Source organism: Amblyomma americanum, chromosome 6 (assembly GCF_052857255.1).
Source record: "Amblyomma americanum isolate KBUSLIRL-KWMA chromosome 6, ASM5285725v1, whole genome shotgun sequence".
Lineage (NCBI taxonomy): Eukaryota > Metazoa > Arthropoda > Arachnida > Ixodida > Ixodidae > Amblyomma > Amblyomma americanum.
The window spans coordinates 55,789,835-55,816,233 of NC_135502.1; the positions used below are offsets into that span (position 1 = coordinate 55,789,835).

Genomic DNA, 26,399 nt, shown 5'->3' on the forward strand with positions numbered 1-26,399 from the left:
CACAGTGAGGTGTAAAAACACTGAAAAAGTTTGGCCCCCACAAAAACTCAAGAGTTGAGTTGTCCATATTAACTAGTGTTTTAATAACAGAGCAACACTGTACATGGTAATATAGTAGTATAATTATTACTGCCGTAAGCTTTTTTGGCAGATTAGTGTTGGGTGTAGCTGCTGAAGATCTGGAGCTCATTGCAGCAGCCCACTGGTACGGTGCTAGCAGAAAGCATTGCCATCTCAGCGCATACTGCCCTTGGCTCTTGAAGCCGCAGCACTCACATTTGCTGTCGTGAAACACTGTGTGCATTTTATAAATATTCTTTCCAAACTCTGTGTAGTCGGAAGGCTTCTAGCTTAAAGGTGCACTAAAGAGGAATCTGAACTCGTCTTTTTACCGCGGGAACTCTGTATGTTCTGGGCATTCTTAGAAATTTCGAATTATTGTCCCGTGTGGCCAATTACCCTAATCGGATTAAACGTCTCAGCTCCCGCCTTTTTTTGAAGTCAACGCGGTAGGTAGGCGGAGTCAGCCAATGCGTGGAGTGCCCTTCAGCCAGTCCAGTGGTGGCTTCGCTTTCATTTTGTTTTTTGTAGGTTTTTTGAATAAACAGTTTCAGTCACACACAATATAGTCGCAAATTAGGTCCACGGAAATAAAAATACATGTGGACTTTGGGTTACGTATCACTCTGCCGATGGCAGAGCGACAAGACGCCACGTGACTGGCTGACGCGTTGGTTGACTCCTCCTACCTACCGCGTTCAGTTAAAAAAAAGGCGGGAGCCAGGACGTTTAATCCAATTTAATTAGGGCAATCGGCCGCACAGGACAATAATGCGAAGTTTCTAAGAATGCCCGGAACGTGTAGATACAAGTTCCTGCGGTAAAAAGACGAGTTCAGATTCCTCTTTAGTGCACCTTTAAGACATTGCATTAACAGTAACTGCTAGGTGACTGTCTACAACTTCTGTATGCCGAAACATCACACAAATGTGCCAACGTCACAGTGTTTCTGCATCTGCTGACAGATGTTGCTGAGAAATAAAACTGTAATGCAGCCTAAGATGCTTTGCAAAGCACTCCACGACCATTGATTCTAGATTCATTGCAGTAAGGAAATGCAGTTGGTGTTTCTATGCCTCATCTCTAACTTTATTCTTGCCGCCCACCCCCTTTTCAGACATTTCCAGCTGCCACTGCTCGAAGAGAGCGTCACTTGGGTTTTGGAGAAGAATAGGCAGCACAACTCAACACGGTCAGCAGGTGTACAAATAAATTCAATTTAACTTTTTTATTTCTAACAAGGTGTTGTTATCTGTACATAGCTACTTCTGCTCCAAGTTGATTGGGTCCAATGTTGGCTCTGGAAGAGAGACGGAGAAACTTACTATAGGATCAACAAAAGTACCATTTCTATATGCTGCGTTTCACTTCACGTCTGTCCAGTGTGTGCCCACTGTCATGTAAAATTTGATGTTGAGTAACTTTGAAGCACTTGTTCACAAGCCCAAGATTGTTTTTTCTGCTTTTAACATTGAAGGAAGCAGGCGTGCTTTCCTCTTATCATTATGCCAATAAAATTATTTGAAAGTAGCTGGAATGACGTGCAATGTACCTTTGTAATGAAAGTACTGCCCCCTTCCTTTTTCAAGCTACATTTACAACCAACTCACAAAGAATGCTGATCAGTGAGTTATTTAAAAATGTGAACAACAGGGTAAACTACAAAAAATATCCACATTACCATCAGTTTTGGAACAAATGCAGTTCAGAACAATGTGCAAGAATGGCCTTTTTTTTTTTCCTAACAGTAATAGGTGTACCAAATTCACTTACCTTGAAAGTTGAATTTTGGGAACTCAGTCATGTCAGCACCCTTGCTGCCACCATACATGACTGCTGCTTTCTGCAGTTCATCATTGTATTCCTTGGTGATAGAGGCATCAGCATCAACAAATAGCTCACTCTTGGACCTGCAAGGATGTACAAAGTGGAAAGCTTTCAATCGACTTCCTCAGTTCAGCATGTATCAGGTACATCCACAATTCCAGCAAAACGTATGCAAACCTGCTACAAAAGTATTCTACTCTAGGTACTAGTGTAACTAACAAATTCTGAATTTTAAAAAAATTGCAACTTTCGCTTGCTCATGAGTTCTCAAAAAGTTGCAAGTAAAAAACAAAGTGCAGAGCAAATTTGCAAAAATGAGTTTTTCTCAAAAACAATAAATGAATAGAAGTTTCCCTAAGAAGTTCTGTCCATAATGGTGAACGAACCTTTTGCCCTATCGCTGTGATATTCTTTTGTTCATAGGTTTCAAATTATGCTGCATTGTGTTCTTTGTACCTGCAACTTTGTTGTGCTGCTAATATTATTCCCATGCCGTTACTGTAATGCCAAACAAAAATGGCACTCTGGGTAAAGCAATAAATATAGATGCACAGTAAAGCAAATTTACAGAATGACGAAAAAGCTAAGCTCAAAAAAAGCAAGAAAGCATTCCACAGACAAAAACCAAGTCTGTTGCTTCTGACAAGGTTGCTCTGGGGCACTTCATTGCAACTTCAAAAACCTGAAATTTTATCCTAGTGCTGTATGAAGACTACCTGCAACAGCGAAGCTGCCACACAGATTAAATAAATGAGTGGATGTGCAAAGCTTGAGTTAGGAGCTAAAAACACATTGACATTATAAAGCTGCTAAATGGCTCTCGTGCTCAAATTTTATTTATTTATTGTAGTGTTCTACTGTGGCAAAGGGTCCAAAAATCAGATACATTCTGTACAGTCTTTGTCGAAAGTTTGTAGCAACCGTGACAGCGACTGGCCTAGAAGTGCTGCCAAGCAGCACCACTTGCAATTACAAAGGTTGCGCCAGGTAAGGGGGCATGTCCCTCTGTCTCTCGAGACCTCACTATCAGCAACAGCATGAGAGAGAGGTACTATGCTTTTTTGGCCAATGCAACCTAGGTACTGGCAAGTGCCGCAGCTTGGCAGCACTCCCAGTCCAGTCAGAGTCACTGTGGGCAACAAAATTTCGACAATAACTGTACCAAGCAGGCATAGCAATGCAAAATTGGTTGCGAGCACTTACTTGTTCAATAATTATACACTCTGCACTGCACTGTCACAGTGGCACTGTTTGCCTTCGTGAATGCCAACGCACTAAATGCCGTGGCAGTCGCAGTAGACGGGGACTACTATACTACGCTATATTGGTGCGTGCGCAACGTTTAATGAGCTGATGAGTGAGGTGCCTGTAATGTCTTATGAGACTATGCTACACTGCATTCTGGTAAACATTTAGTGTATGCATGCTAGAGAACTTACCCATGCAGTTTGTGAACAGGACAGAGAATTTTCTGAAGTGCATTACCATGGCTAACAAGGATACTAGCTAGGGCTAATACGCTTCTCGCATTAAACGCTTCTGCACTTGGTCGCACTGCAGAATATGAAAACATGCAAAGGTAATGTGTGCGAGGAGTCTATACCATGGTTTTGGTTTCCGAAGCTGTTGAACATAATGCACTTGAGAAGAAAGAAGAGTTCACAAACACTACAAGATGTGCAAAATTGTTGCCATGTCATGCATGGAATGCACAAATATGCACACTGTAGCTAATGTGCAGTAAGCTTATTTTTGTCCTCTTAAGACTACGTAATAAACACCAGACCTGCCTCCACTACCCTGCAAAATTAAATACGGTGTTTATCGTGGGGAAATAAGCTTGGAGCCACTCAGCAGGAAAAGCTTAAAACAACTCTGTAGCATGTTTGGGAATTTGATATGTTCCATCTTCGGCAAACACATCCCTATTATTTTATGTGGGAGGAACTAAACTAGAAATTTGAGTACGACTCCTTAATAGAAAACGGTAAGCACTAATGTGACAATCAGCCAATAACGTGAAGCAAAGAATTAAATTCACGCTGTGATTCGTTCACGAAATTCATTACGCACGCCAGTGATAGACATGTGACATCACGTTAGTACGCCGAGAAACAATGACTACATTTTTAAAGGGAAACGTTGTGTTGTTACCGCACCATCTCCGACAATAAATGAAGCAAGATTTCTTTAGGCACATCATCTTCATGGCTACGATGGATGAATACTTCGTCATCATGGAGCAGTTTGGCTCTTTAACGTGGGCAATTATTGCAGAATAACAAGGACAACTGGCAGCACTGCTTTTCTGTCGGCCGCGGTCTATGCAGTGCAGACTGATTTAACAAGAAGAACGTACTTGCTCTTTTGTGAGTACTCTCGGATCTTGTCTACGAACAGTTGCTGGATGGGATCAAGCGACTTTTGCATGAGGACGGCGCTGACACCGTAGTTCCTCTTGCACTGCATGAAGCACTGCTTGGCCAAGTTGGTGACTCTTGCGTTGAGGGCCATGTTTCCTGCTTGAAATGAGCGAAGGAATACGCTCTTTGTTAAGTTAAACAACACATTTCAAGCACGCAGCAACGAACAGGGACTGCTAAGCGCTCTGAAAGCAGTTCATCTTCACTGTGCAAAGCATGTTGGCAGGTCACAGTTTCGACCTTGAAGCGCTAAGGAGCACCCTGCAATTGGTAGCACATTATCGATTCTGTCACGTAAGTCAACACTTATTCTTGCTTCTCAACCACAATGTTGGCAATGCTAAACGTCACGAGTTATGATATAATTTAATAAAGCAAGTGCAAACACACGAGAAAACCTTAAGATGAGAGGCGCTTCATCTACACTCTTTAGCATGATTCTGAGGAATTCTTTCGAGCTGTACGAAAAAAAAAAAAAGATATCCACCAAAGAATCACCAGTACGGCACTTATCGGACAAGCTTCACCCCAGCACAATTTCACAAGCAACAATCATTTCACGTGCAAACCTCACCTCGTCGCCGGTCGCTCGCTAACGACTCCCAAAAGTTCCCCTCACCCTTCGTCTCGCAGAATCCCGAAATTACTGCAGAGGTACGAGAAGTCGCGAGAATTCCAGATCCGGTCACATGACATCAGCAGCATTTCCTTTGGTCTGCAATTTCCTGTTCAAACCGTGCGGCGTAAAAAAGGCTGGATTCCCTCCGACGCTGGAATGCCTCGGCTGCCTATCGTGGAGGTGGGCACTTTCGGCAATTCTTGAGACACCAGTGCAGGCGGCATTGCCGTCTTGTAGGCTTAAGTCCTGCGTTTTCCCCTGCGCGTGCCACGTCCGGTAGGGTTCTGGCGCGTCACATCCGGAAATAGCCATCTTGCCTTTGTTCCTCTTCCTCTTTTGAGGATATTTGGTGATTGCACGTGAAATGGGTCGTCTGTGCTTTTGCTGCGTTCTCCCGACGGTTGTTGGACTTGAAGCCGGCGGATCGCGGCCGTACGCCGTGTGTGCACAAAGAGTGCTACAAGCCTTACACTCAACCCGTGCACACACCGTACGCAACGCCTTACGAGCTAGTTAACTGCGTTGTTCCGCTGTAGGAAAGTGTTTCTTTAGCGCTTCGTTGCAGCGCACTGTGGGAAACGCGCAGAAATGCACGCCTTTTATGCGGCGTCTTTTGGTAAGCTAAAGTGCTTGGAAACGCTGCATCACGAGGCTTCAGATACCGACAGTGATCGGCCACTATGGGGCGCATACAATTGCGAATGGAATGTGACCTTGGCGTTGCCGCCCAAAAAGTGACAAAAAAGAAGTGCATCTGCGATATGAGCGACGGATGATTGCACGTCTCGTTGCAGTGGGTCGCTGCGTTTGCGTCGGTGCTACAAGCAGCGAAATAAATGGTTGTGAGATATTTAGTAGCTGCTGCCTTGTGCATGGCTTGGTAATAAACTCGGTCATTCGAAACCGGCTGTCATTTTGTGTCGTGAGCTTATGCTGTTCTTGCAGCGTATCTTTGTGTGCTTGACTAGCTGCAGCCGTGCCATTCAGTACGACTGTTTTGTATTCGCCCTCTTGTCTATCTGTAGGTAGGCCAACGAGGAATCAAATACAGCAGCAGAGGAATATTTCTATGCAATGCTTGGCTCTTCCCGTGTGAAGTATTGCTGCGAAGGAACATCGTATCAAGCTGTACCAGTTTGATGCTGCTGTTCTTAATTGTGGATATTTCAGTCCTGCACTATGTTCCAGCTGTGAAGTGTAATTAAGGGACACAGAAAACAATGCTAGTGCATCACAATGAAGAAACGTCGATGTGTAGAAGTAAGCCATCAGATTTTGCCGTTTTGCTTATTTGACAAGATGAGCTTTGTGTGCCAAGGAGTAAGCTGAGCTGGGTTTATGCTAAGCAAGGAGGCATATGCAGTGTCAGTGGAGGAGCTGTGAAACCTGCTGTATGAATGTTGAGGATTGATTGACCAGTGCACAGCTTGTATGGAAGTTGGAAACGTGACACAAAGCCACTCTTGCTTAGCAGGAATATTTCTTGTTCTTGCTGAACAAGTTTCAGATGTAATAGTTGTTTTGCCACTCGCTGCACGGTTCATCAGGCTGTGTGATCAGTGTGGGAGCTAATAGTGCCTATTAAGCGGCAAACTATGACTGACCCTTAATCTGCAGTGGTTGCTTAGTAATATTGTAATGATTTATTCATCATTAAGTTCATGCCAATATCAGCATCATGAATGACAACTTAAATTGTTAATTTAGCAGAAGTGCCACATTATGTTACACTGAAATGCAAGAACAATTTTTTAATGACGGCATCTGTACTGTTGTCTCAAAAAGTGCAAGGCTAGGTGTCCGCCGAGATCTGAGACAGACACTGTGCCATTTCCTTTCCCCAACAACCACTTTACATTACGCATGGGCAAGCAAGTTCTTGTGCGCCATATGTTCCACTGCTGAAAAATGTTTCAATTATAAGCATTGAGGCCTAGGCAAGTGGGCAAGCTGTTTTCAGCCTAAGTGATAAATATTTTCAGGCAATGAACAATAGATTGTTAAGGAGAGCTAGTGGTACTCTGAAGTGCCCTGTATGTAAATTACAGATGAAAGGATTGTTAATGTGCAAGCCTTTTTAGCTGTGTTACTGCTTTGAATGTTTTTACTATACACGTGTGCACACACACACAAAGGCTTTTTTTGATGTGTGCGAACAAAAATATATAAGCGGTATAACTTGGAATGACGATATATTTAGTAAAAGTCGACAATGAGATAACCCCATAACTCTGCAATGTTTTCTTATGGAAAGTGTTCACATCTCTTCTCCCCACCATATCTTGCTTCATTGTAATTTAAGCTGACGTGCTATATTGTGTTTTTATGTGATGGGCATTAATTTTTTCTCTGTACTCACTGCTTCTGTGGATAGAATTGCATTATTTTTTGAAGTTTTCAGTGCAATACGTATATGTGGGGTGTTTCACCCAAAGGCGTTCTGCAATTTTTAAAAATACGCTTTTTCAGCTAGAAGAGAACTTTTTCAGCAAGCATTGACAGCAATGTAGCACATCAGAATACAGCTAAGAAGTGCTGACTGCCAGGCTGGTTAACTAATATTGAATAGTTAACTTTTTAACTATTGCTGTTGGTCTCCTTATTTATTGAGACATCTAGACCACCATAAGTAATATATGCATATGAGTTCTTTGAATTTTGAAAACACAGTTACCCTTGGACTGTGGCCCAACAAATTTTGCCTACATCACGCCAAAATATAGGTGCTTTTGAAAAGTTTGCAGGCAAAGCTACTCCTCCAGTGTATATAACTCATTAATATAGCCAAAATTTGTTGGGCCACTGTGCCGAGGATAACTGCGTTTTTGAAATTCTAAAAACTGATATGGATATTACTGGGCTACATGCCTCTCAGTAAATAAGGAAACTGACAGTAACTACTCATCTTAGTTAACTAGCTTACTAGTCAATATGACTTCGCTGTATCCTGATACACTGCACCGTTGACAATTCCAGGCCGAAAAAAGTGCTCTTCAAACTCAAAAAGTCTATTTTTGAAAATTACATAACATCTTAACTGAAACGGCTGGTAAGATCTCCATTTATATGACTTGTCATATCATCTGAAAAGTTGGAATAAAGCCCTGATTATCAAAAAACAGTGAAAGCCAAGAACTCACTTTCACTTAACCATGGGATATTACATTCCTTACTGCAAGTCTTTGAAGAATATGTTTAGCTTGGGTTCATTGTTGGAATGAAGTTACTATGAAGCTTTGTGCAAAGGGGCGAAGCTGTCACCTAGGTTCTGCAAAAGGTAACTTGGTGTTGTAGTCTGTGTACAGCACCTGAACAAATGCCTCCCTTGTGGGGCTGCTTTTCTTTTTTAGGGTGCTCTTAATGTTTTAAGAAACCTCTATCACTAATGTTTTCTCAAGGAAACTACACAAGGCTGTTGACAGACATCAGCAGCTGGGCAAATTGGCTTTCACTGGAAGGCGTGGTGCTAGAGCAAGTCAGTGAACAAGAAGAATGACAACACAGAATGCTACAAAGGCAGTTAGTCTACTAGAGCGAAATCGCTGGGCACACACATAATATTTACTTCGACATAGTGTAGTATTCTTGATTAAGGCTGGGCAGTCGGTTAAACTTGAAGAAAACTTTGCGCAAACCAAGGCGGAACACGAGGCAGAGACATGCATACACACACGAGCGCCAAAGCAAAAAACTTCCTCAAGACTGAGTCAGGGGAAGTGTTTTGCTTTTGCACTCATGTGTGTGTGTGTTTCTGCCTCGTGTACTGTCGTGGTCATGTCGCTTCACCAACTGGCCCAACAATCTGTACTGCTAAGGTGAAGCTTTCAATGAACCAGTTGTTGTATTAGGTGCACAATGTTGTTTACTAGGCAGTCGGCTATAATCATGGAGCCTACATAGATCAACCTTGCCCTGTTTAAATTGTATGTGCCCTTTGCTGATGACAGTCTTCAATTAACCTGTTTAAAATTTAACCTGATTATCTAGTGTAGTTATAATTTTTTTTTGTAGCTAGTATGCCCAAAATATGTGCTAGTGAAAACTGCAAATCTGCAGTGCTTGCAAAAAATAACAAATTTATGGTTTTTTTGTAAAGAAGTTTTTATAATGTCCTTTTTCCGTATCTAAAATTTTGGACAGCTTTGTGCAAGGCTCATGCAAAGCTATCTATGCATGAGCCTGTCACAACTGCAAAGTTATAGTCAAGCAGTCAGCAGTTATCTTTCCTCACACATAGAGGGCATTTTTATTTGAAGGGATGGCTTGTTTACCATTGGCATGTGTAGTATTTTTTTGTTGTTGTTGCATAATAAAATGTATGCAAATGTGTGTCCTCATTTTACTGCAGAAAGACAGATGCCGTGCTCTGCACTTAACTTTTTTATACCTACTAGCTGTCAGAGAGTAAAAAAAACCTTGTACAGTGGCCCCAGTGATTGTTAGCCCTGAACGCTAACCTTACAATGCTCTGCTTGCTCAGGGTATCACAGTTGCATGAGTGGTTGAGATGGTGTCAAACAATTGAGACCATCTTTTTCCTTCTTACTTAGGCACTTTCTTCTTTTCCATTGAATCCATTCCGACCCTTCTCCAGTTAAGGGTGGACACCCAAAATCCTCCTGTGGATCCCAACTGGAATCTTACCTTGGATTTCAACCTTCCTGTGTTTCCTTTCCTTGGTCTTTCTCTCTTTTGGATATTACACTGGCAAATATACACGGCCAGTCAACTGATAAATCAATAAATTAGAGGCTTACGGTTAATTAGGCGAGAAATTTTATTCAGTGCTCATTGCTACTGAGCACGTCTCAGTAGTAAATTTAAGCACATGCTCTTTTTGTCTGTTATGCACGTGCCTGCTAGCTCTGCTCTGCCTGAAGTGTTATGAAGCGTGCTGCATTGACTGAAATGGCCCTGGGAGAAGAGGACCGCAAGACTGAAGGGGGAGCAGCAGACTGCCAGGAGATTGTGATAGACGGCACCACCATGCTGGAAGCTGTGGAGGCAATAGTCTCGTCAGATGACGGCACTGCGACAAACGTGATTCTCCAGGACTCTACCGGCGCCACTCCGTCCTCAGGCCTCTTCAACCACCTTCAAGAGGGGTAAATTATTATTTGAACAGTTGCTTGTTTTGTGTGAAATTTGTAGTTCCAGTTCTTAGTTAGTAGCATGCCGCCTTCCTCTCTGACTTCATTTCCAGAGTAGATTTTGGCTTTTATGAGGCTGCAGTGTAATTTTATTTGTTGTCATCAAAAAACATTGTCTCGTTGCTATCATTTGCAAGGCATTTTAAATGCATTCAGGGACTGCTGAAATGACTCATTTAAGTCTCTTGGTCAAATCAGTATTAGTCTGCTATTTGTTCGCATACTTTTTGAAACTAATGGGAAGTAGCCTTATAAAGGAAATAACTGCATGGTAGAGGGTGTAGACATGATAAAGCTCATAAATAGATAGGCATACATAGGTAGATACTAAGTAGATAGAAGACTGCTTTACTGGTATTCTTGTTGCAGCGTTTTTTGTGGGCAATTTATATACTTGGGTGACATGTTCTCGCACCTTTGAAAACTCTTTTATTTTTTGGTAGCACTGGAAAATCATTCAGTCTTGTGTCGATGATCATAAAAAGCTATAAGGGACCCTGTGATAAACTGCATAATTTGGCTTTCCAGCCTCGCCTTACAACGGACGATGCTATAGTTGGACTAGTTGGCCATACGAGCACATGGTGAAAAACAGTGCATAGCAACAGGAAGACAAAAGAGGCAGCACACACAGGGCAGTCTACCTTGCCCTTTTTGAATGCACTGTTTTTATCCCCTTATAATCATATGGTTGCAAGAAGGGTTAGAAATTGTTTCTTCAGCTCTTATTTTTGCCTTGCTCTCCTCCTTTCTTTTGCCATGCTGTTGACTGAGTGAGTCATTTCGCTATCTTCACAGTACATGTAGCTCATACAGTAGTGCCCACCTCAAAGAGAGCCTGAACCAGATTCGTACATGGCACCACTAGCTGTATAATTTTAGAGCACCTCTTTTTGTCTCTGTGCCTGAGGTTTGAGACATTGTCACTTTCTGTACAATACAAGCAAAGAATAAAGATACATGTTGCCGGGCTGCTCTGAGATAGCTAGTTATTGAAGCAAAACGTATGCATTGTTTTGTTGTCATATTGAGTCACTTTGCTAGTTCTTTTAATCTCTTGAAAAAGCTTTACCCAGTTCCTTAATACATAACCACTTCAAGATGTTTTTAAGTGCAGCTAGCTAAAGTGAAACAAAGCATATTTTTTTATGATTAACGTATCTGTGGCTGAATTGCTTATCTATCTGAATTTCTTATTGCTTAACTTATATGTGGCAAGTTACTTGCAAAAACTACTTTAATTTCTGTTTCACAGGACATTTGGCAGGCATTATATGTTTCGAAATTCTGCCATAAAATGAAGAAGTGTTGTCTGCTTCTTCCTGGGTGCCAGCCAAATGAGTAAAGAGCACCTTTTAATCATTTTGGGTTACACAGGTCAAATGGCACTGAAAATCTAGGTAATGCTAAATTTCCCAAAGAGGCACTCCAACATTCAGAGCGAAGAACCTTGATTGTTATACAGTGCGGAGCGATAGAAAAGGTAGCAGTGAAAGTTGCTGGACAAGTTTTTTATTGCTTGCTTCCAGTGTTGTAGGCGCTACCGAAAAAAAGCAACTAAATACGTTACGCTAAAAAAAAAGGGAACGCATTACCGCCCTATGTTAGGTAAAAAAAAAAAGGCAGCGCGTTACCGTTATAGTTACCGAAAGAAAGTACCGCACGTTAATTTTGCTGTTACTTCATGGCCATAAATTTTATTAGTGCGTCTTTGCTGCAAGAACTCACGATAACAGTAACTCACGGTAACAAGCTCATATTTCACATAAAACTTCAAGCCCAAACAACGACTTTACTCGAAATCCGGATTTAGCGAAAATACTTTGCACAAATGTGCAGGAGCTTAGCAATGTTATAGTGGCCTAAAGTTGCCTGTACAGTTACATGTGACGGCTTCTAACTCAGTGGCACATCGTGAAGCCATTTTCTGAATGTGACACTAAAGACAAAATGACACTTAATCATCAATTCCAACTTCACAAAGAAAACATAGGTGAACTGTGAACAAGTTTACACTAATTCTGGAAAATGTGATGTTCCTAAATGCTCGGCATGCTTCCACACTTTAGAGGGTTGTGTGTGAGTGGTTTGGGAAGGGGAGGTAGGTGAACGCAAGTGTGAGAATGAGTGTTCGTGTACGTGTTTAACGCTTTATAGATATTCTGTCTTTTTCTTTTTTAGTTGGGTGCGTTTTCAAGGGCAGGTGTTTTCTGGCATGCATGCGAGCCACAACGAGGGTCGTCGAGAGCACCTGTACATTTTGTTTATTTGCAACATCACTTTATAAAAGAAGGGGGGGGGGGGTGCAGAGTGGGGGACAATTGCAATGAAAAGTAACTAGTAACGTAATACCTCACGTTACCAAAAATATAAACGTAAGTATGTTACCTGTTACAGTTCTGAAATGGCAACGAGTACGTTACTAAGTTAACGAAAAAACTAACGCGTTACCGGTAATGCCATTACTAGTAACGCGTTACCGCCAACACTTCTTGCTTCTAGCAGTAAAATTGTTTTGTACTTCAAAGTGTATAACGCTATTTTATGCTTTGCCCACCCGCCTGTGTTCGAACCTGTCTAGTCAAGACGTTGGCTGCATGCCATGCTGTGTATGTTTTGGGCCTCATGCTTCCGCCACTTCTACCAGGTTGCAAGTGGGGGTGATTGCTCAACACATGGACATCACGGAGCCACTCACGACACTGAGATCACTGCTGGAACAACGCTTGGGAATCAACCTGCAAGATTACTCCTTTTTTCTTCAAGACACACAGGAGGTGCATATATAATTAACTAGATAACAAAGCTCTCATAGCAAATTTTGCAACAAAACCAGGTTTTAAGAAATTGGCCACAGGTTTCTTCTTACCTGATTTTCATGGAGTTAAGGGACAACCTGATCTCAGTACATTTGTAACCACTAATCCTGCTTATAATTAGTGCTTTGTTGCTGTTTCAAATAGAGACAGAATGGTAACAGCGTGTACAATGTTTATTGCATATAATATTCATTGCGGATCTTTGCTACAACAAAAGCATCACTTACTTTGCTGAGGGATTTAAAAACAATGTCATGAGATAATGCAACTGACTATGAGTGTGTCAACCATTACCACCTACTTCAGATCCTAGAAGGACCCGGCACGGTGGCTCAGTAGTTATGGCTCTCGGCTGCTGACCCGAAAGAAGGGGGCTCGATCCCTGTGGCGGCGGCGGAATTTCTATGAAGGCGAAATTCTAGAGGCCCATGTACTGTGCAATGTCAATGCACGTTAAAGAACCCCAGGTGGTCGAAATTTCCGGAGCCCTTCACTACGGCATCCCTCATAGCCTGAGTCGCTTTGGGACGTTAAACCCCAATGAACCAAACCTAGAAGGATGTGGTCTGCAGTAGACCACTTTTGATGCACACTTTTCTTTTCTGAGCAGATAGGAACCGTTGTTATCATGTTTGCATAAAAAAATAAATACAAGCTCACAATACTGGTGCTTTTTTCATAGAATTAATTTTTAAAAATTTCTGTAATTTTTATTGCTTTATTCTGAGAGTTGTTTTTATTATCAGTTAGGTCATACATGCCAATGCACTTATTCTCTCATCCTGTCAGCTTACATCAGCACAATACAGCTTGCTCTAAAGGCTTATTGTTAATGGGAATTGTTCGTGTTAATCGTTTTGAAAAAGAATTTGTGCCATGAGTTTCAAATAATGAGATTAACGCTACCTCTTTCAAGTAGAGGATATTTTCTTGTTCTCGCATTCGTTACAAGCTGAGTTGCACGGAACTGATCTGAAGGTCTCTTTGCAGCTCAATGCCTCGAAGAATTTAGTTGACCAGTGTGTGCAGGGCGAAGGTCTTGTACAAGTCAATGTTGAGATCATGAACAAGGATGGTGAGTTGTTTGCTGCACTTTTTTTTCTTTGCATCATGTGAAAGCTTATAAACTCGTGTAGCGTTTTTCTGTAGATGTTAGGCTGTGTATGAACATAGTGTTTTCAGGATGAAATGGTGCAAGGAGCAGAGACAGGGCGTTGGATTGGTCATGGAAAGACTTCTTTGAAAGATTTGACAAGATGGGTTGTTTCCGTGAAACTTGGGACATTCCTATTTAGCCACTGCAGCTGAATAAAACTGCACACTTTATGGCAACTTCACTCTATAATGTACTTCTGCTACAAAATGTTTGTCAGCATGCGGTGGCTGATTTTGTTTTATTTTTATGGTGATGTGTGCAACAACAAACATTTTTGCTTCGTATCTTTGTAATGAGTAGAATTTACAGGCTAGTTTCTCATGTAACATAATTCAAAGAATGCCCATTCAACAGTCTCCTGCGAGAACATACTTTTAGGCTAATATGTGACACCTCTTTCTGTTGTACTGCATTGTTAAAGAGCAATGAGAAAAGTGCGAGAATTGAGATATGAAAAAGAAACATTTTTTTTTCTCATTTGATATCACGGCTAAGTATAGCAATACATGTGGTTGTAGCGATGGTTTGTGAGTGTAGATGTTTAATACTGGCTTGACCTGACCCATGTGTGTTTTGCATCAAATTTTTTCTTGTGTTATCAAAGGCGCCAAGAAGATCAACATTGCGGATGTTCTAAAGCCTGCCGAGGATATTCTTGCCGTGGCTCAAAATGTGATGCAACAAGGTGTGTTGTGCGACAAATTCTCAGAGTGAAACTACTTTACCTTGGACATATGAGTGGGACCGTCAGCTATGCAAGTGCTAATGCAAGTGAATTACGTTAACAAAACGTAAAGAATGGTGTCTGCAAGCTTTGTCACAAGTTGTTATGTCCCACTGAAGCCAAAATTGTAGAGTAAAATGCAAAGTTCAGCTAGTTGCTATGTCATATTTGTAGAAACAGCACCGTCTACTTACTTCTTTGTGTCTTTCACACTGTTTCTACAGAATTGTAGAGCTTTGAACACAAGTAAATATTATGCCTCAGTTGCAGTCGGAGAGCCTTGAAGACAATTGACATTGAAATGAGTTCTTGCATTCTTGTGGCTTTGCATGTGCGCTCGCATTTACATATACAAGTGGCTGGAAAAGGACATGGTTTAAGCAGCTGTTAATGCCTCTGTGTACGTCCCTGAAAAATTCAACACTTCTTTCTGACTCTTACCTATTTTCTTGAATAAGAGTAATATTATTTTATTTATAATTCATTACTGCCTCAGAGGCCCTGTTAAAGGGGTAGGTATTCTATGTTTTAAAGCTACAGCTGTTAAGGTTCAGCGATTTATTGAGAATTTATCTGGAAATGTTTCATATCCCTGTCACACTACAGCTTTCATTGTCTCCTTCCTGTGACATAGTAGTGGCTTGGGAAGAGGCCGCCTTCTCTCTTTTCTGGCCTCACTCAAAATTCTGTCATTCACTTCGTTAGGTTAGAGGTGTTTTTGTGTAGTTCTTAATTTAAGAGTGCTAGTGGGGAAAGGAGCTGAGAGCATGTGCTGTTGACTCCAGGCGATAAACATTTTGTTTCTCTTTCTTTTGTACTTTTCTTGTGGAGCAGAGGAGTTAATAGGAGAGCCACCTGTGGTGCGCAAGGTTGTGCTGCCGGAAAATGAGGAACCAGAGAACGTCACTCGGTGGATTGTCTCAAGCGAGTTCAAGAAGGAGCAGGATAAATACAAGATACCTGCTGGTATGGTGTGCATGTAGCATTTTGTGGCTTGCAGTTTATCGTATATACTAGTGTAAGGGCTGTCCCCGTGTAAGGGCCACACCCCCGACTTGGCAGCCAGTAATTAAAAAAAAAAAAGGTCAGCCAAAAGAATTGCTTCATGTATGTGACCGCGTGGTAGGTTACGCTGGGAGTTGGTAGGCGATAAGTGCTCGGAGCACTCTGTACGACCATACGCCATGCTCTGTCTGGAACTGAGAACATGCGGTGCCTCAGCGCTGCTAACTCTTGTGTGCTCGGCATTCACACCGTAAAGGACAGAAACTTTATGCTGTGCAGAAAACTAGAAAGGCGAGTGCCCATGCTAGCTATACGTTTCCTTGCGGCTTCGGGCCTCCAAACGGGCATGAGCACTACATGCCGTAGTAGCATGTCGTTTGCCCAGTGTCGCTAGGCCTAGCGGGCTAATGTATCAAAGCCACTCCAAAAGTGCTTTGAATCTTGTCATGATGTGCTGTAAAAGGTTGAACCTAGTTACCAGTTTACCATCACGCAATGACATTACATTAAAATGAAGTTAACCTAACCTAAATCTAACCTAAACCTAACCTAATCCTAACCTAACCTAACTTAAAGGAGCACAGACACCTAATTTTGGTGGCATGTTTTCTTCTCGACTATGATGTGGAAGACGCTACTACACATGAATCACCATGTGATATTCGCCTATGATCGCTAAATAATTTATAATCGAATTTTTTCTGTCATGCTGTTTTGGTTTCAACAGCCGAGCGATGGCTGTGACGTCAAAGAGTGCTTTTGTGTCACGTGAGGCATGAAAAAACTTCCATATAATCTCTGCTTAATTGTTTTAATTCATTACAGTGCTGAAGCCAGCCTTCCTCAAGAGCCAGAATGACAACAGATCTGGAAGCAGTGATTACATATTGCAGTTTTTTTATATCTCACGTGACATGTAAGCACATGTTGACGTCACAGTCCTCATTCAGCTGTTGAAACCGAAACTGAAACAGCACGAGAAAGAAATGCAATTATAAATTATTTAGCGGTCATAGGAGATTACCAGGTGGTAATCCATGTATTATAATGCTTTGCGCATCAATACAAACAAGAAAACACGCACCCAAAAGTTAGGTGTCTGTACTCCTTTAAGCTAGAAGGGACGCATAATCAGGGATCTGCTGCAGTTGGCAAAAATTTTATAGAAAAATTTTACGAAGAAATGCCAGTCCCGTGTAAGGGCTGCATCTCGGCAAAAAAACGCGGAAAAAAACGCAGCCCTTACATGAGTATGTATGTTATGTCGTGCACCCTCAGGTCCCTTTCATGCTTTGATCACAGTAACATATCTGAACCTGCATTTGCATGCACTGATGCAGTCAGTTTTTTATTTCTTCACTTTTTATTAAAAGACAGCGGTAAATCCTTTTTGCATTTTTTTTAGTGAATGACATTAAGTGTGAACGTATAACCACTGCTAACTGGAACTCTTCAAAAATTATGATAACGATGATTTTCATTAACCTTTCTAAGAAGTATAAAGGGTATGGTTTCTGTCTTGAGGGAAGAACAGCTGAAAATAGTCTTCTGACATATTCAGTTCTTATTTTGTGATGGTGATCTGTGGTCAGCAAAGGCGTTGTCTTACAGTGCATGGTCTGTGTGTAGCTTATGAATAAAAGTTAAATGGTAGATTATGCAGTGAGCGGCCAGCGACATTAGAGCAAGGTTAGTTCTCCCTGCAGTTCATAAGTGTGTTGTGCCAACGGCAGTAGGTGCCAAATGTGGGATACTTTCTTTCCAAGGCATATCTGGTCATACTGACATAGGCAGACACAGCCAAATTTCTGTCTGCTGCTGTCAGTGCTGTCAGTGCACACTCAGGTATAACTTATTTGTTCCTCGCATTCTTGGTGTTATTGGTGAAAGACAAGGCAAAGAGGGAGCTTGCATTATTGCTGTTTATTTCCTCAAAAGTCATACAATTGTCCATGAGCACATAAAAAAAAATATCTTAAAAGAGAGAAAAAAGAACCACTTTATTTTGGTAAGGTCATATATGTTGGTGAGAAATATTAAAAGCGGCTTAATGCCAAACCTTGAAACTTCCCCCGAGTAAGTATACCAGAAAGGAGAGTTGCAGGTATTGATAATAAAAAATTGTAACTGATCGATGAACAGCACCCAGTGTGTTTATAGGGTACGTGGGCTTTTTGTTTATTGTTTGACATTGGCTGCAATGCATTCTAGTTAGCTGCTCCACTTGGCATTATAAGAACAATTGGAGCTTATATGCTTATAAGCATACATATAAGCCCTGATGTAAGCCCTCATCTGACTGTGCATTTCACCTGAATAATTAGCCTTTTTTTATTTGTTTGTCATTGCATTCGGAACACTGATGGTCTTCACTGATCTTTTCAGAATATGTCAGCTTATGGGGAGCCATATGCATTTAGTACATAAGTCTCCGGTTGTAATAATAATATCAAGCCTGACCTTGTTGTCAAACTGAATAACATTTGTGGGGAAGGAATGCACTTAAACATTATTGTGTTTGAATGAGTCTAGAGCATATGGGTTGGAACAGTTTTCATGTAGTCTTTAATCATGTTCAAATAGCTCTGATGTTTATACTGTTCCCGGAAAATGAATTATTGGGTTATTGCATTAGCCTGCATTCTGGGTTGTTCAGACACGTTGCATAATGTTCTGTTAAGGGGGCTAGGCTCTTTATGGTGTCCTGTATGCGAAGCAGCTTTAAACTGCAGGGGTTTCAAATTTTTTAACTTTACTCCATTTCTTCTTTGAATCTTTGTAGCCTTTGGCTGCAGGCTTTTGGCTCATATGGGAATAAATTTTAGCATTGTGTTTAGACATTTTAATCATTGTTTGCACAGGTTGCATGCTCGCATGAAGTTTAAAATGGTTTTCTAGGCACTTTTTTTCCCTATCTATTTGTTTCTGAACAGGAACTCAATGTTTGTGTGTCAAGTTAATTGCATTCCAAATGTATTAAAATGTTTTTTTTTTTCAGAAGAAAATTGCCTTCATTCAGGTTGTTTTCATTGTGTAAGCTTTTAACACAAGAGGTGGTGTCATCCACAAAGTCATGATAGACACATTGATCAGCTAGAGATACCTTGTATTTACTGTGACAGATGCCATCAGCATGGAGTTAGTGAGCTTACTCAATGCATTGTGAGGCAGATGACCTGCCACACTGTGCACAGCAGTTCTTGTGAGCACAAGTGGAGTCATCAATGACACTTTCTCAGTTTCTCCTTTTTCCAAATGCATTGCAAACATAGAGCATAACTTAAAAGCCCAGTAGTGTCTTATGAAGAAAATTGCAGTCATAATTGGAATTCACTTTAATCTCCCTTGAGCATAACCTCAGGCATCTGCCCTTGTGCTCAACTCATCTTATGGCTTGCTTTCAACACCCAATTTATGTTCCTTTTTGTCTCTTTAAATTTAGACCCTGTTACTTGGAAGCATGAGCACGTACAGCGGTGGTTTCTATGGGCATCGCGGCACTTCAACCTGCAGAACCCTAACCCTGAAGACTGGAACCTGACAGGAAAACAGCTCTGTGATCTCAGTCACACAGAGTTCGTGCGGCGTGTCTCATTTGACCCTGGTGACATCTTTTGGACGCACCTTGAGTTGCTGCGCAAGTGCAAAATTGTAGGTATGTGAATAAACATATTTGGAGTCATTGGAGTACACTGCACTGTGAGTGCCACTGGCCACCAATTTGTATAATGTTAAGTTTCATATTTAGGATGGAAATTTTCACATATATGCATTTGTGTGGTCCATTAGCTTTCATGAAGATTTTTATTCTGTGCCTAGAGTAAGATGTATTCTGAATTGTGAAGAGGCATAATTTCATTTGCACGTTGTGTGCATAGGCCCAACAGTCATTTATTCACTGTCAGTCACTTAATGCGTAATTTTTTACATGTAGTATCTGCTGGCGAATTGTGATGTCCACATGCACAGTGCACTTAAGAACTCGTTAAAGAAACACATATGTGAAACTGTCTTTTGTTTCAGCCATCATCCAGCAGCCTGTGTACGTGCAGCCAGCCTCGCAGGTGGTCTCTATCCAGAAGTCAGTCAACCAGCCACCTCGGAATCGAATAAGGGTGCCAAAGCTCTCACCCAGGGTGGCATATGAAGGATCTCCTGGCAATAGGACAGGTTAGTTTAACTTTTATGCTTGTGTCCTTTTGTGCAGAACGTTTGCATAGTTTGTGCACCAACTTTTTCTCTCAATAACCATTTTCTGGTTAAAGTAAGGCATGCTTCCAGCTTCTTGTGGCACAACTGCCCTGTCGGTCATAAAGGCAGCTGTTGACTCTGCGAAGACTTTTTTTTTCCAATGGCTGCACCAGATGGGTGTTTTCAGTGCCTTCAAAGGTCCATGATCCCTACGGACAGTTGTGAGTTCGATGGGTGGCCTCAAGTCAGCTGCTTAGCATGGAACTCAGCTTAGATTTCGGGGACTTTTAAATGACTGCATACACATCTAGCTGGATGTGGGGTGCTGTCAGCTATCTGCTGAGAAATTAAGGGCAGTGTAATTGCTGAAAAATGGCTTAACCTTGAAAAGGTATTCAGGGCAATGGAGTTGATAAATAAAAGTGACGTTACGATTAGAAATACTTTGAATTAAACTTGTGGGTTCGCTATTTGCATATAGTAGTATTCGTGAAATCATTGGTGGATCAGTAGCGCCTGAAGTGCTCGGTGCAGCGATTATGCTTGATGTGTGGCAGCAGCATAACTCCTTTAAGTTTGATTGCAATTTAGAATCTTGAAATCTCCCAAATTGATCGCCAATCGAAACTTCCTATCTTACACTTGCTAAGGGTTGCTATCATTGCTTTTTATTTTGCACTGTGTTAGTGACTTGTGCTTTCATGTTTTCTTGTTTACAAGCCTCTTGATTTAGCAAACCTTGGATTATTAACTGCTTACATCCTGCTTGCATTGACCATGATAAGGTAGACTGTCTTGCAACACTAATAAGTTTCACTAGAATGAGATTTTTATTTTAACTGGCGTTTCTTAAACATTGTGAAAAAAATTAAAAAGTGAGGGAAAGGGACCTTGTATCTGAAAGTGTCATATTGCCTGTGTTTAGCCCACCACTGATTATCGTGTCTGCTGTGTCACTTCCTTAGTTTTTGCACAGCATGTGCCATCCAGTGTGGCTATATGTTCTTGACCTACACTTAAGGTATTTACATTTGTGAACAGTACTGTCAGAAACAGGGCTACAGTTTTTACCTGCCTGCTCCACATATACCTGACCACACAGTCCCTTTTCTGCTAGCTTTGTGGTTCTGTTGTGTTATGTTTTGTCGTTATCTTGAAAAGACTCAGGAGTATCTACAACTTTGCGATGCATGAATTCACATCAGAAATGGTTGTTGGTCTCTCTTTTTCTGCCTTGCCCATGTTGGTGGTTTTTTGTCTATTTGAACTAGAGGATCGCCTTGCATCCTTTTAACTGGTGTCCAAGGTTGACTTGCTCTGGTGTTGGTGGCGCAGGGAACAATGGCCAGATCCAGCTGTGGCAGTTCCTGCTGGAGATGCTAACGGAGCGGGACAGTCGCGAGTACATCCAGTGGGTGGGCGACGAGGGAGAGTTCAAGCTCAATAACCCAGAAATGGTGGCCCAACTGTGGGGCCTGCGCAAGAACAAGCCCACCATGAACTATGAGAAGCTTAGCCGGGCACTGCGGTACTACTATGACGGCGACATGATTGCCAAGGTGCCTATCTCTCTGTTTTTTTTTTTTCCTTGCAGAAGATGGATGTATTCTTTTGCGAGGAAAATTGATCAAATTGAGGGAAATCAAGTTGATTTACACTTGTTTCATTCAGAATTTGCAGAGGCTTTGAACATTGTTATTTGTGGGTGTTATGATGTGCACCGTGTATAAGAAAAATTTTGCCACCCTTTCAGTATTGTTTACCAAGGTTATAGATGCCAAATTTTGGTTGTGCATTTTATTCTTTGTAATGATGCAAAAGATGTTGTTATACATTGGTTGCCACGTGGTATTCGTGTATGACTGCTAAATAATTTATTATTCAATTTCATATCTCATGCTGTGTCAGCTTTGGTTTCAATGACTGAATGATGGCTGTGATGTCAAAGTTCAGTGTAGGTCATGTGAGGCATGAAAAAACTATGACATCATCGCTGCTTCTTCATTTGCCGTGTTTCTACCTTATGAGACAGGATGGCTTAAGCATTGTAGTTGATGAAAACGAAGAAGCAGAAATTATATTGCAGTTTTTTTCATGCATATGACCTATACTAAAACTTTGACATCGGAGCCATCATCAGCTTTTGAAACTAAAACTGAAATAGCATCACCCAAGAAATCAAATCCAATTTTAAACGATTTAGCGGTCATAGGTGTATACCACGTGGCCAAACACATACTGGTGTCTTAAGCATCACCATAAAGAAGAAAAAACAATGAAATTTTTACTATTTAAGCACAAATAAATGCAGCCATGCTTTGTTGCTATGAGCAAGCAGGATGTTTGCTTGGAATGTTTCTTTTGAAGAAAATCTCTCTCTTCTGTCTTGCTTATTACTTGGAAAATGGATATGTGCACATAGACATGCGTGCACTTTCAAGTAGTTCAGGACTTTTAATAAAATTCGCGTACAATCCAAACTTTTATGCAAGCTTCTGCAAGCAAGCATAGTTTACCTCCGTTGGAGAAAAACTATTTTAGTGAAATTTAGAAGAGCAGAGGCTGCCTCCAGACCTGTGTTCTCCTACACACGTGGGCCCTTGTATACTGTAATGCATTTGCAAAAAGATATCAAATGCACTGTTTGATATTGTTGGTCATACGTAATAAAAATGGTTCTCTCCAAAGCAGGCCGTGCTGCTGGTCGGGATGGGAGTATTTCTGTCACTGTTTTTATTTTACCTATACCCTCCGCTAGCATGGTTCTTAATGGCCTCACATGCATGATCCTTGATCTTTTGACTGTAAGCAAACCATGGGCAGAACAGTCAGTTGAAACTTAATTGAACGTGGTGATGCTGCATTGATCTCTGCTGCCAGATAAATGCCAACATAGCCAGAGAATAATTTTTATCTAGAACCGTAATTAGACGCAGCTGTCCTCAGTTTTTCTTTAAGGACAGTGACCATGCTCAAGGTCACTGGTGCTGATTTTGTTTACACTCTCCTTCTGTTTTTCAGGTTCATGGAAAGCGCTTTGTGTACAAGTTTGTGTGTGACTTGAAGCAGCTGGTTGGCTACAGTGCCTCTGAGCTAAATCGTCTTGTGCTTGAATGTGAACAACGGCGAATGGAGAAGTTGGGGGGAGGCATTCTTTCCATGAGCACCCTGGAGGTGCCGGCTGGACAGGACGACCCTGAAGACCTCTGAAGACAGTGCTTTGGGAGGAGATTAGTGCTGTGTCTGCAGCTGTTAATCTTCACTTGTAGCTTCACGTTTTCATCACTGACTTCACTCGTGGTGCCTCAACTAAGAACAGGGCTGCTCATGTTGACCACCATAAAAGACTGCTCTTGCAGGGCCAAGAATGCTTTGTGAAACCATTGGTTGTCTTGTTAATGTTGCAGTCAATGTTAGTTTTCATGAGTTATGGACCAGGCATTGTGACAAAGGCTTTCTCTGTGTTTTATGGTTATAACTTTTTTCACTGTCATCATACTGTTGCTATGTAAACACATCTGTATTCTGTTCTGTTGAGGCCGCTTCTCTACAAGTTCTGGTTTATCTGAAAGAAAGATTTTGCGCCTAACACACACCACACACAGAAAGAAGACGACACCACGGGCGCACACTTCTCTCTCTCTCTTGTATCTTCATTTCCAGCCAGTGTTAATAACCTCTACTCATCATAGCTTATGCTCTATCCATGAAAATATGTTGTCAGAAAGCTTGTGCTGTGGTGTTAGACGTCAAATGCAAGATGCTGCTTCAGTGCGTAATTTCTCAGATTGGTTCTAGGGGGACAGGTTACTGTCTCTTTTCATTTCATTAAGTCTTTGCAGTTTTGTTGTTTAAAGGCTTCTAGTATATGCGAAGCAAGAGCTCCATGTTCTGCTGCTAATTTTACATGGCTGTTTGTGAGTAAATGTGGCACATAAAGAATTGAGGCCTTTTCACTGAAGACATTTATTTTTCTCCTCTAATCAACAATGCAATAGGTATGTTGTATGAGGATACAGCAAAATTTAAAAAAAGTCTTTGCACAGATCTGGCAACAAAGAAAGTATGTGAAACCAGTGCACTGATGACAAAGTCAAGGTCAGGCTTATCTTTTAGTGTGGGCAAAAAACATCTCGTCTATAGCACTAGGACATATGCACTGCTGAGCCAGTACAGAATATATTTAAGCAGTAGATGAAATGGAGTTCTGGAGGGTGTTCATTGCTGAAATTTTAAGCTAGCATGCTTCTGGAATCATTTATACTTCAACTTATCCGGTGAAGAAACTTTGTGAGTCACAGCTAAAGATGTGCCAGTAACATATGCTGTGCACATATTGAATTAGGCTGAATAAACTTACTGGGAACGTGGCTAGCTGGCTGGCATTTCCCTATGCATTTTACTATTGCTGCATTTAGGATTTATGTTTCATTTCTGCCTCATGAAAGCTGTCATAGTTTTACTATTTCTTGGTTGTCCTCATCATTCATTGCATAATAACCATTTAAGCATTCTTTTTCTTCTTATTCGGAACACATGTGAACTGTCATTGTTATGGTTTCAACTTTACTTACTTTAGTTTCCACCTGTCTGCATTGAGTTTTATAAACATACCAGTCAGTTGACGAAAATAGTCACACTACATGTGAATGGCTTAATACACAGGTGTTCGCACTATAACCTGGTTTGAGCTAGTGGCAGTCACAAGCTCCTGTAACCTGAAATGACTACTCTGTGCAAGCACCTGGATTAATTCCATCATGTTAAAGAAGTGTTCCAGCATGAAGCTTGTCAATACATTCATGACTGTTTTTTATATTGCTGTGACTGTAACTGCAGAAGTGAATCTACTTGGTTCCTCTGGGTTAGTTTTGTTTGCGTGAAAGATACTTTAGTTTGTATAAGTCAAAACTGACCTATAAGACAGCTTAGGTATGGTCTCTTGGTTATTCATTGTTCAAGATTTATATAATGCATCATGCTGGAGTGTACATAATGCATTACTGTATATAGTGTTAACAGCCCTGGTGGTGTGTACAGTGCAAGATCTGCTGTTAGGCCTTCACGGGCCTGGTTAAAGGTTGTGGGTAACATTTCTGCTGTTATTAGCCATATTGTAAGTGCTTACAGTGCACATAATTATGGTGGCCTTCGTAATTAAATGTTGTTCAGAACAAATGGATTTTTACTAGTGGAGAAAGAGAACAACAGATGAAATCATTGTAGTACATCTATTATTTGAAATGTAGAACATCACTTGAGTATCGTAGGGTGATTATTTGACTTCGTATTTTTTTATTGCGAGTGTAACAATTGTGCTTGCGTGCTTAATTTGACAAAAAATGTGCAGGTTTGTCAAGATTAAAGAAAGGCACAAAAAAACTTTATTGGATAAGTATGTTTGTAACATAATGTAAGATGTTTTCAAAAGCTGTTTTTGTTTGTTTGTAAAGTGTAGCTTGAACACATTAGTGGGATGATATTTGATGTGAATATCACTCATCCTGACTGTAGTGCAATGCACAATACATTACATGGGCATTCTTCTTTTTGTCTTCTTTCATGCTTTTTTTTATGTATTGTCTTGGTTTTCTGGTTCACTGGCCAGTAGATGACAAAGTGTTCTATTAAAACTGGTGGCTCATGTGAGCATAATTACAGCAATGTCAGTGAATATTAACGTTTTCTTTGTGAGATAGCATGTACTCTTAATGCTGTCGACATCTGCTGGCTGCAGTGAATTACAGCCTACACAGCACCAGTTGCAGCAAAAAACACTGAAAGGTTATTGTGTTACTTGCCGATGATATGGCTTTCACTTTCCTAAGCAGTGGCATAAATGCTGCTGAAACCAATAATGATCTCACCAGCAGCAGTGATTTCCACATTATCACCTGTTAAGACAAATTAATGTTAGCATAATTGATAAACATGGTGCTGCACATATTCAGCATTTCAATTTCATTTCTACATGTCATTCTACCTCTTAACAATCCAGCAATTTAATACAAAGGGGTTGTCAACAGAACAAGCCTCTGAACTGCTTTTATGGAAAGGTACTTGCCAACCACAGAACCTGGCTGCTGTTCCTGTTGGGAGTTATGTTCTGTTGCCCGTTGTAATTCTGCAGTCTTCCTTCATGACCACCATAGGATAGAAATTATGCTTATGCTTTTCACTTTTCCATTGTTGTGATCTGCTTCTGCGACTTCTGGGAGGTAATTTGAAGGCAGAACTGTGCAGTTTCTTAGAGATCGAAGCTCAAAAACTTTTTTTTGTTGGAATTAGTAAGGGCAAAACTGAGTTCTAGGACTTTTATATTCTACCTGATAAAACAATTGGTGTCAACTTAAAAGGCAACTCTGGGGGTTTTTCGAGCATTTTGAGTTGATAGCAACGATTTTAGATAGGATCAATTTTCAAAG

At 41.0% G+C, this 26,399-nt stretch overlaps 3 protein-coding genes across 8 annotated transcripts in view; 2 read left to right on the forward strand and 1 right to left on the reverse strand.

The window, feature by feature from the left end:
• Positions 1 to 1,590, forward strand: part of PolE1 (DNA polymerase epsilon catalytic subunit 1) — a 61,136-nt gene extending 59,546 nt beyond the window's left edge. For both annotated transcript variants that reach the window (XM_077626930.1, XM_077626931.1), the window contains exon 51: positions 1,178 to 1,590. In XM_077626930.1, coding sequence (XP_077483056.1) covers positions 1,178 to 1,283 — 106 coding nt within the window. In that variant the 3' untranslated portion in view covers positions 1,284 to 1,590. The remainder of the gene's footprint in view (positions 1 to 1,177) is intronic.
• On the reverse strand, positions 1,264 to 5,026 carry ATPsynCF6 (ATP synthase, coupling factor 6). Of its 4 annotated transcripts, none has more exons than XM_077626935.1 (4): positions 4,885 to 5,026; positions 4,247 to 4,409; positions 1,834 to 1,970; positions 1,264 to 1,360 (listed from the first exon to the last, which is right to left on the reverse strand). In XM_077626935.1, the coding sequence occupies exons 2-4, from the start codon at positions 4,399 to 4,401 to the stop codon at positions 1,323 to 1,325; spliced, it is 330 nt and encodes a 109-aa protein (XP_077483061.1). In that variant the 5' UTR covers positions 4,402 to 4,409; positions 4,885 to 5,026; the 3' UTR covers positions 1,264 to 1,322. The 4 variants fall into 4 exon arrangements, with proteins under 4 accessions (XP_077483061.1, XP_077483060.1, XP_077483062.1 ...); XM_077626934.1 differs by having other exon boundaries at positions 4,247 to 4,406; positions 4,885 to 5,020; XM_077626936.1 differs by lacking the exon at positions 4,885 to 5,026 and adding an exon at positions 4,798 to 4,870 and having other exon boundaries at positions 4,247 to 4,406.
• Positions 4,965 to 25,525, forward strand: LOC144093493 (GA-binding protein alpha chain-like). Of its 2 annotated transcripts, XM_077626932.1 has the most exons (12): positions 4,994 to 5,109; positions 5,955 to 6,189; positions 9,793 to 10,034; positions 12,727 to 12,856; positions 13,889 to 13,973; positions 14,659 to 14,739; positions 15,613 to 15,744; positions 19,226 to 19,438; positions 19,807 to 19,953; positions 21,310 to 21,533; positions 22,996 to 23,537; positions 23,605 to 25,525. In XM_077626932.1, the coding sequence occupies exons 3-11, from the start codon at positions 9,814 to 9,816 to the stop codon at positions 23,182 to 23,184; spliced, it is 1,422 nt and encodes a 473-aa protein (XP_077483058.1). In that variant the 5' UTR covers positions 4,994 to 5,109; positions 5,955 to 6,189; positions 9,793 to 9,813; the 3' UTR covers positions 23,185 to 23,537; positions 23,605 to 25,525. The 2 variants fall into 2 exon arrangements, with proteins under 2 accessions (XP_077483059.1, XP_077483058.1); XM_077626933.1 differs by lacking the exon at positions 5,955 to 6,189 and having other exon boundaries at positions 4,965 to 5,109.
• The last annotated feature ends 874 nt before the right edge of the window (positions 25,526 to 26,399 follow it).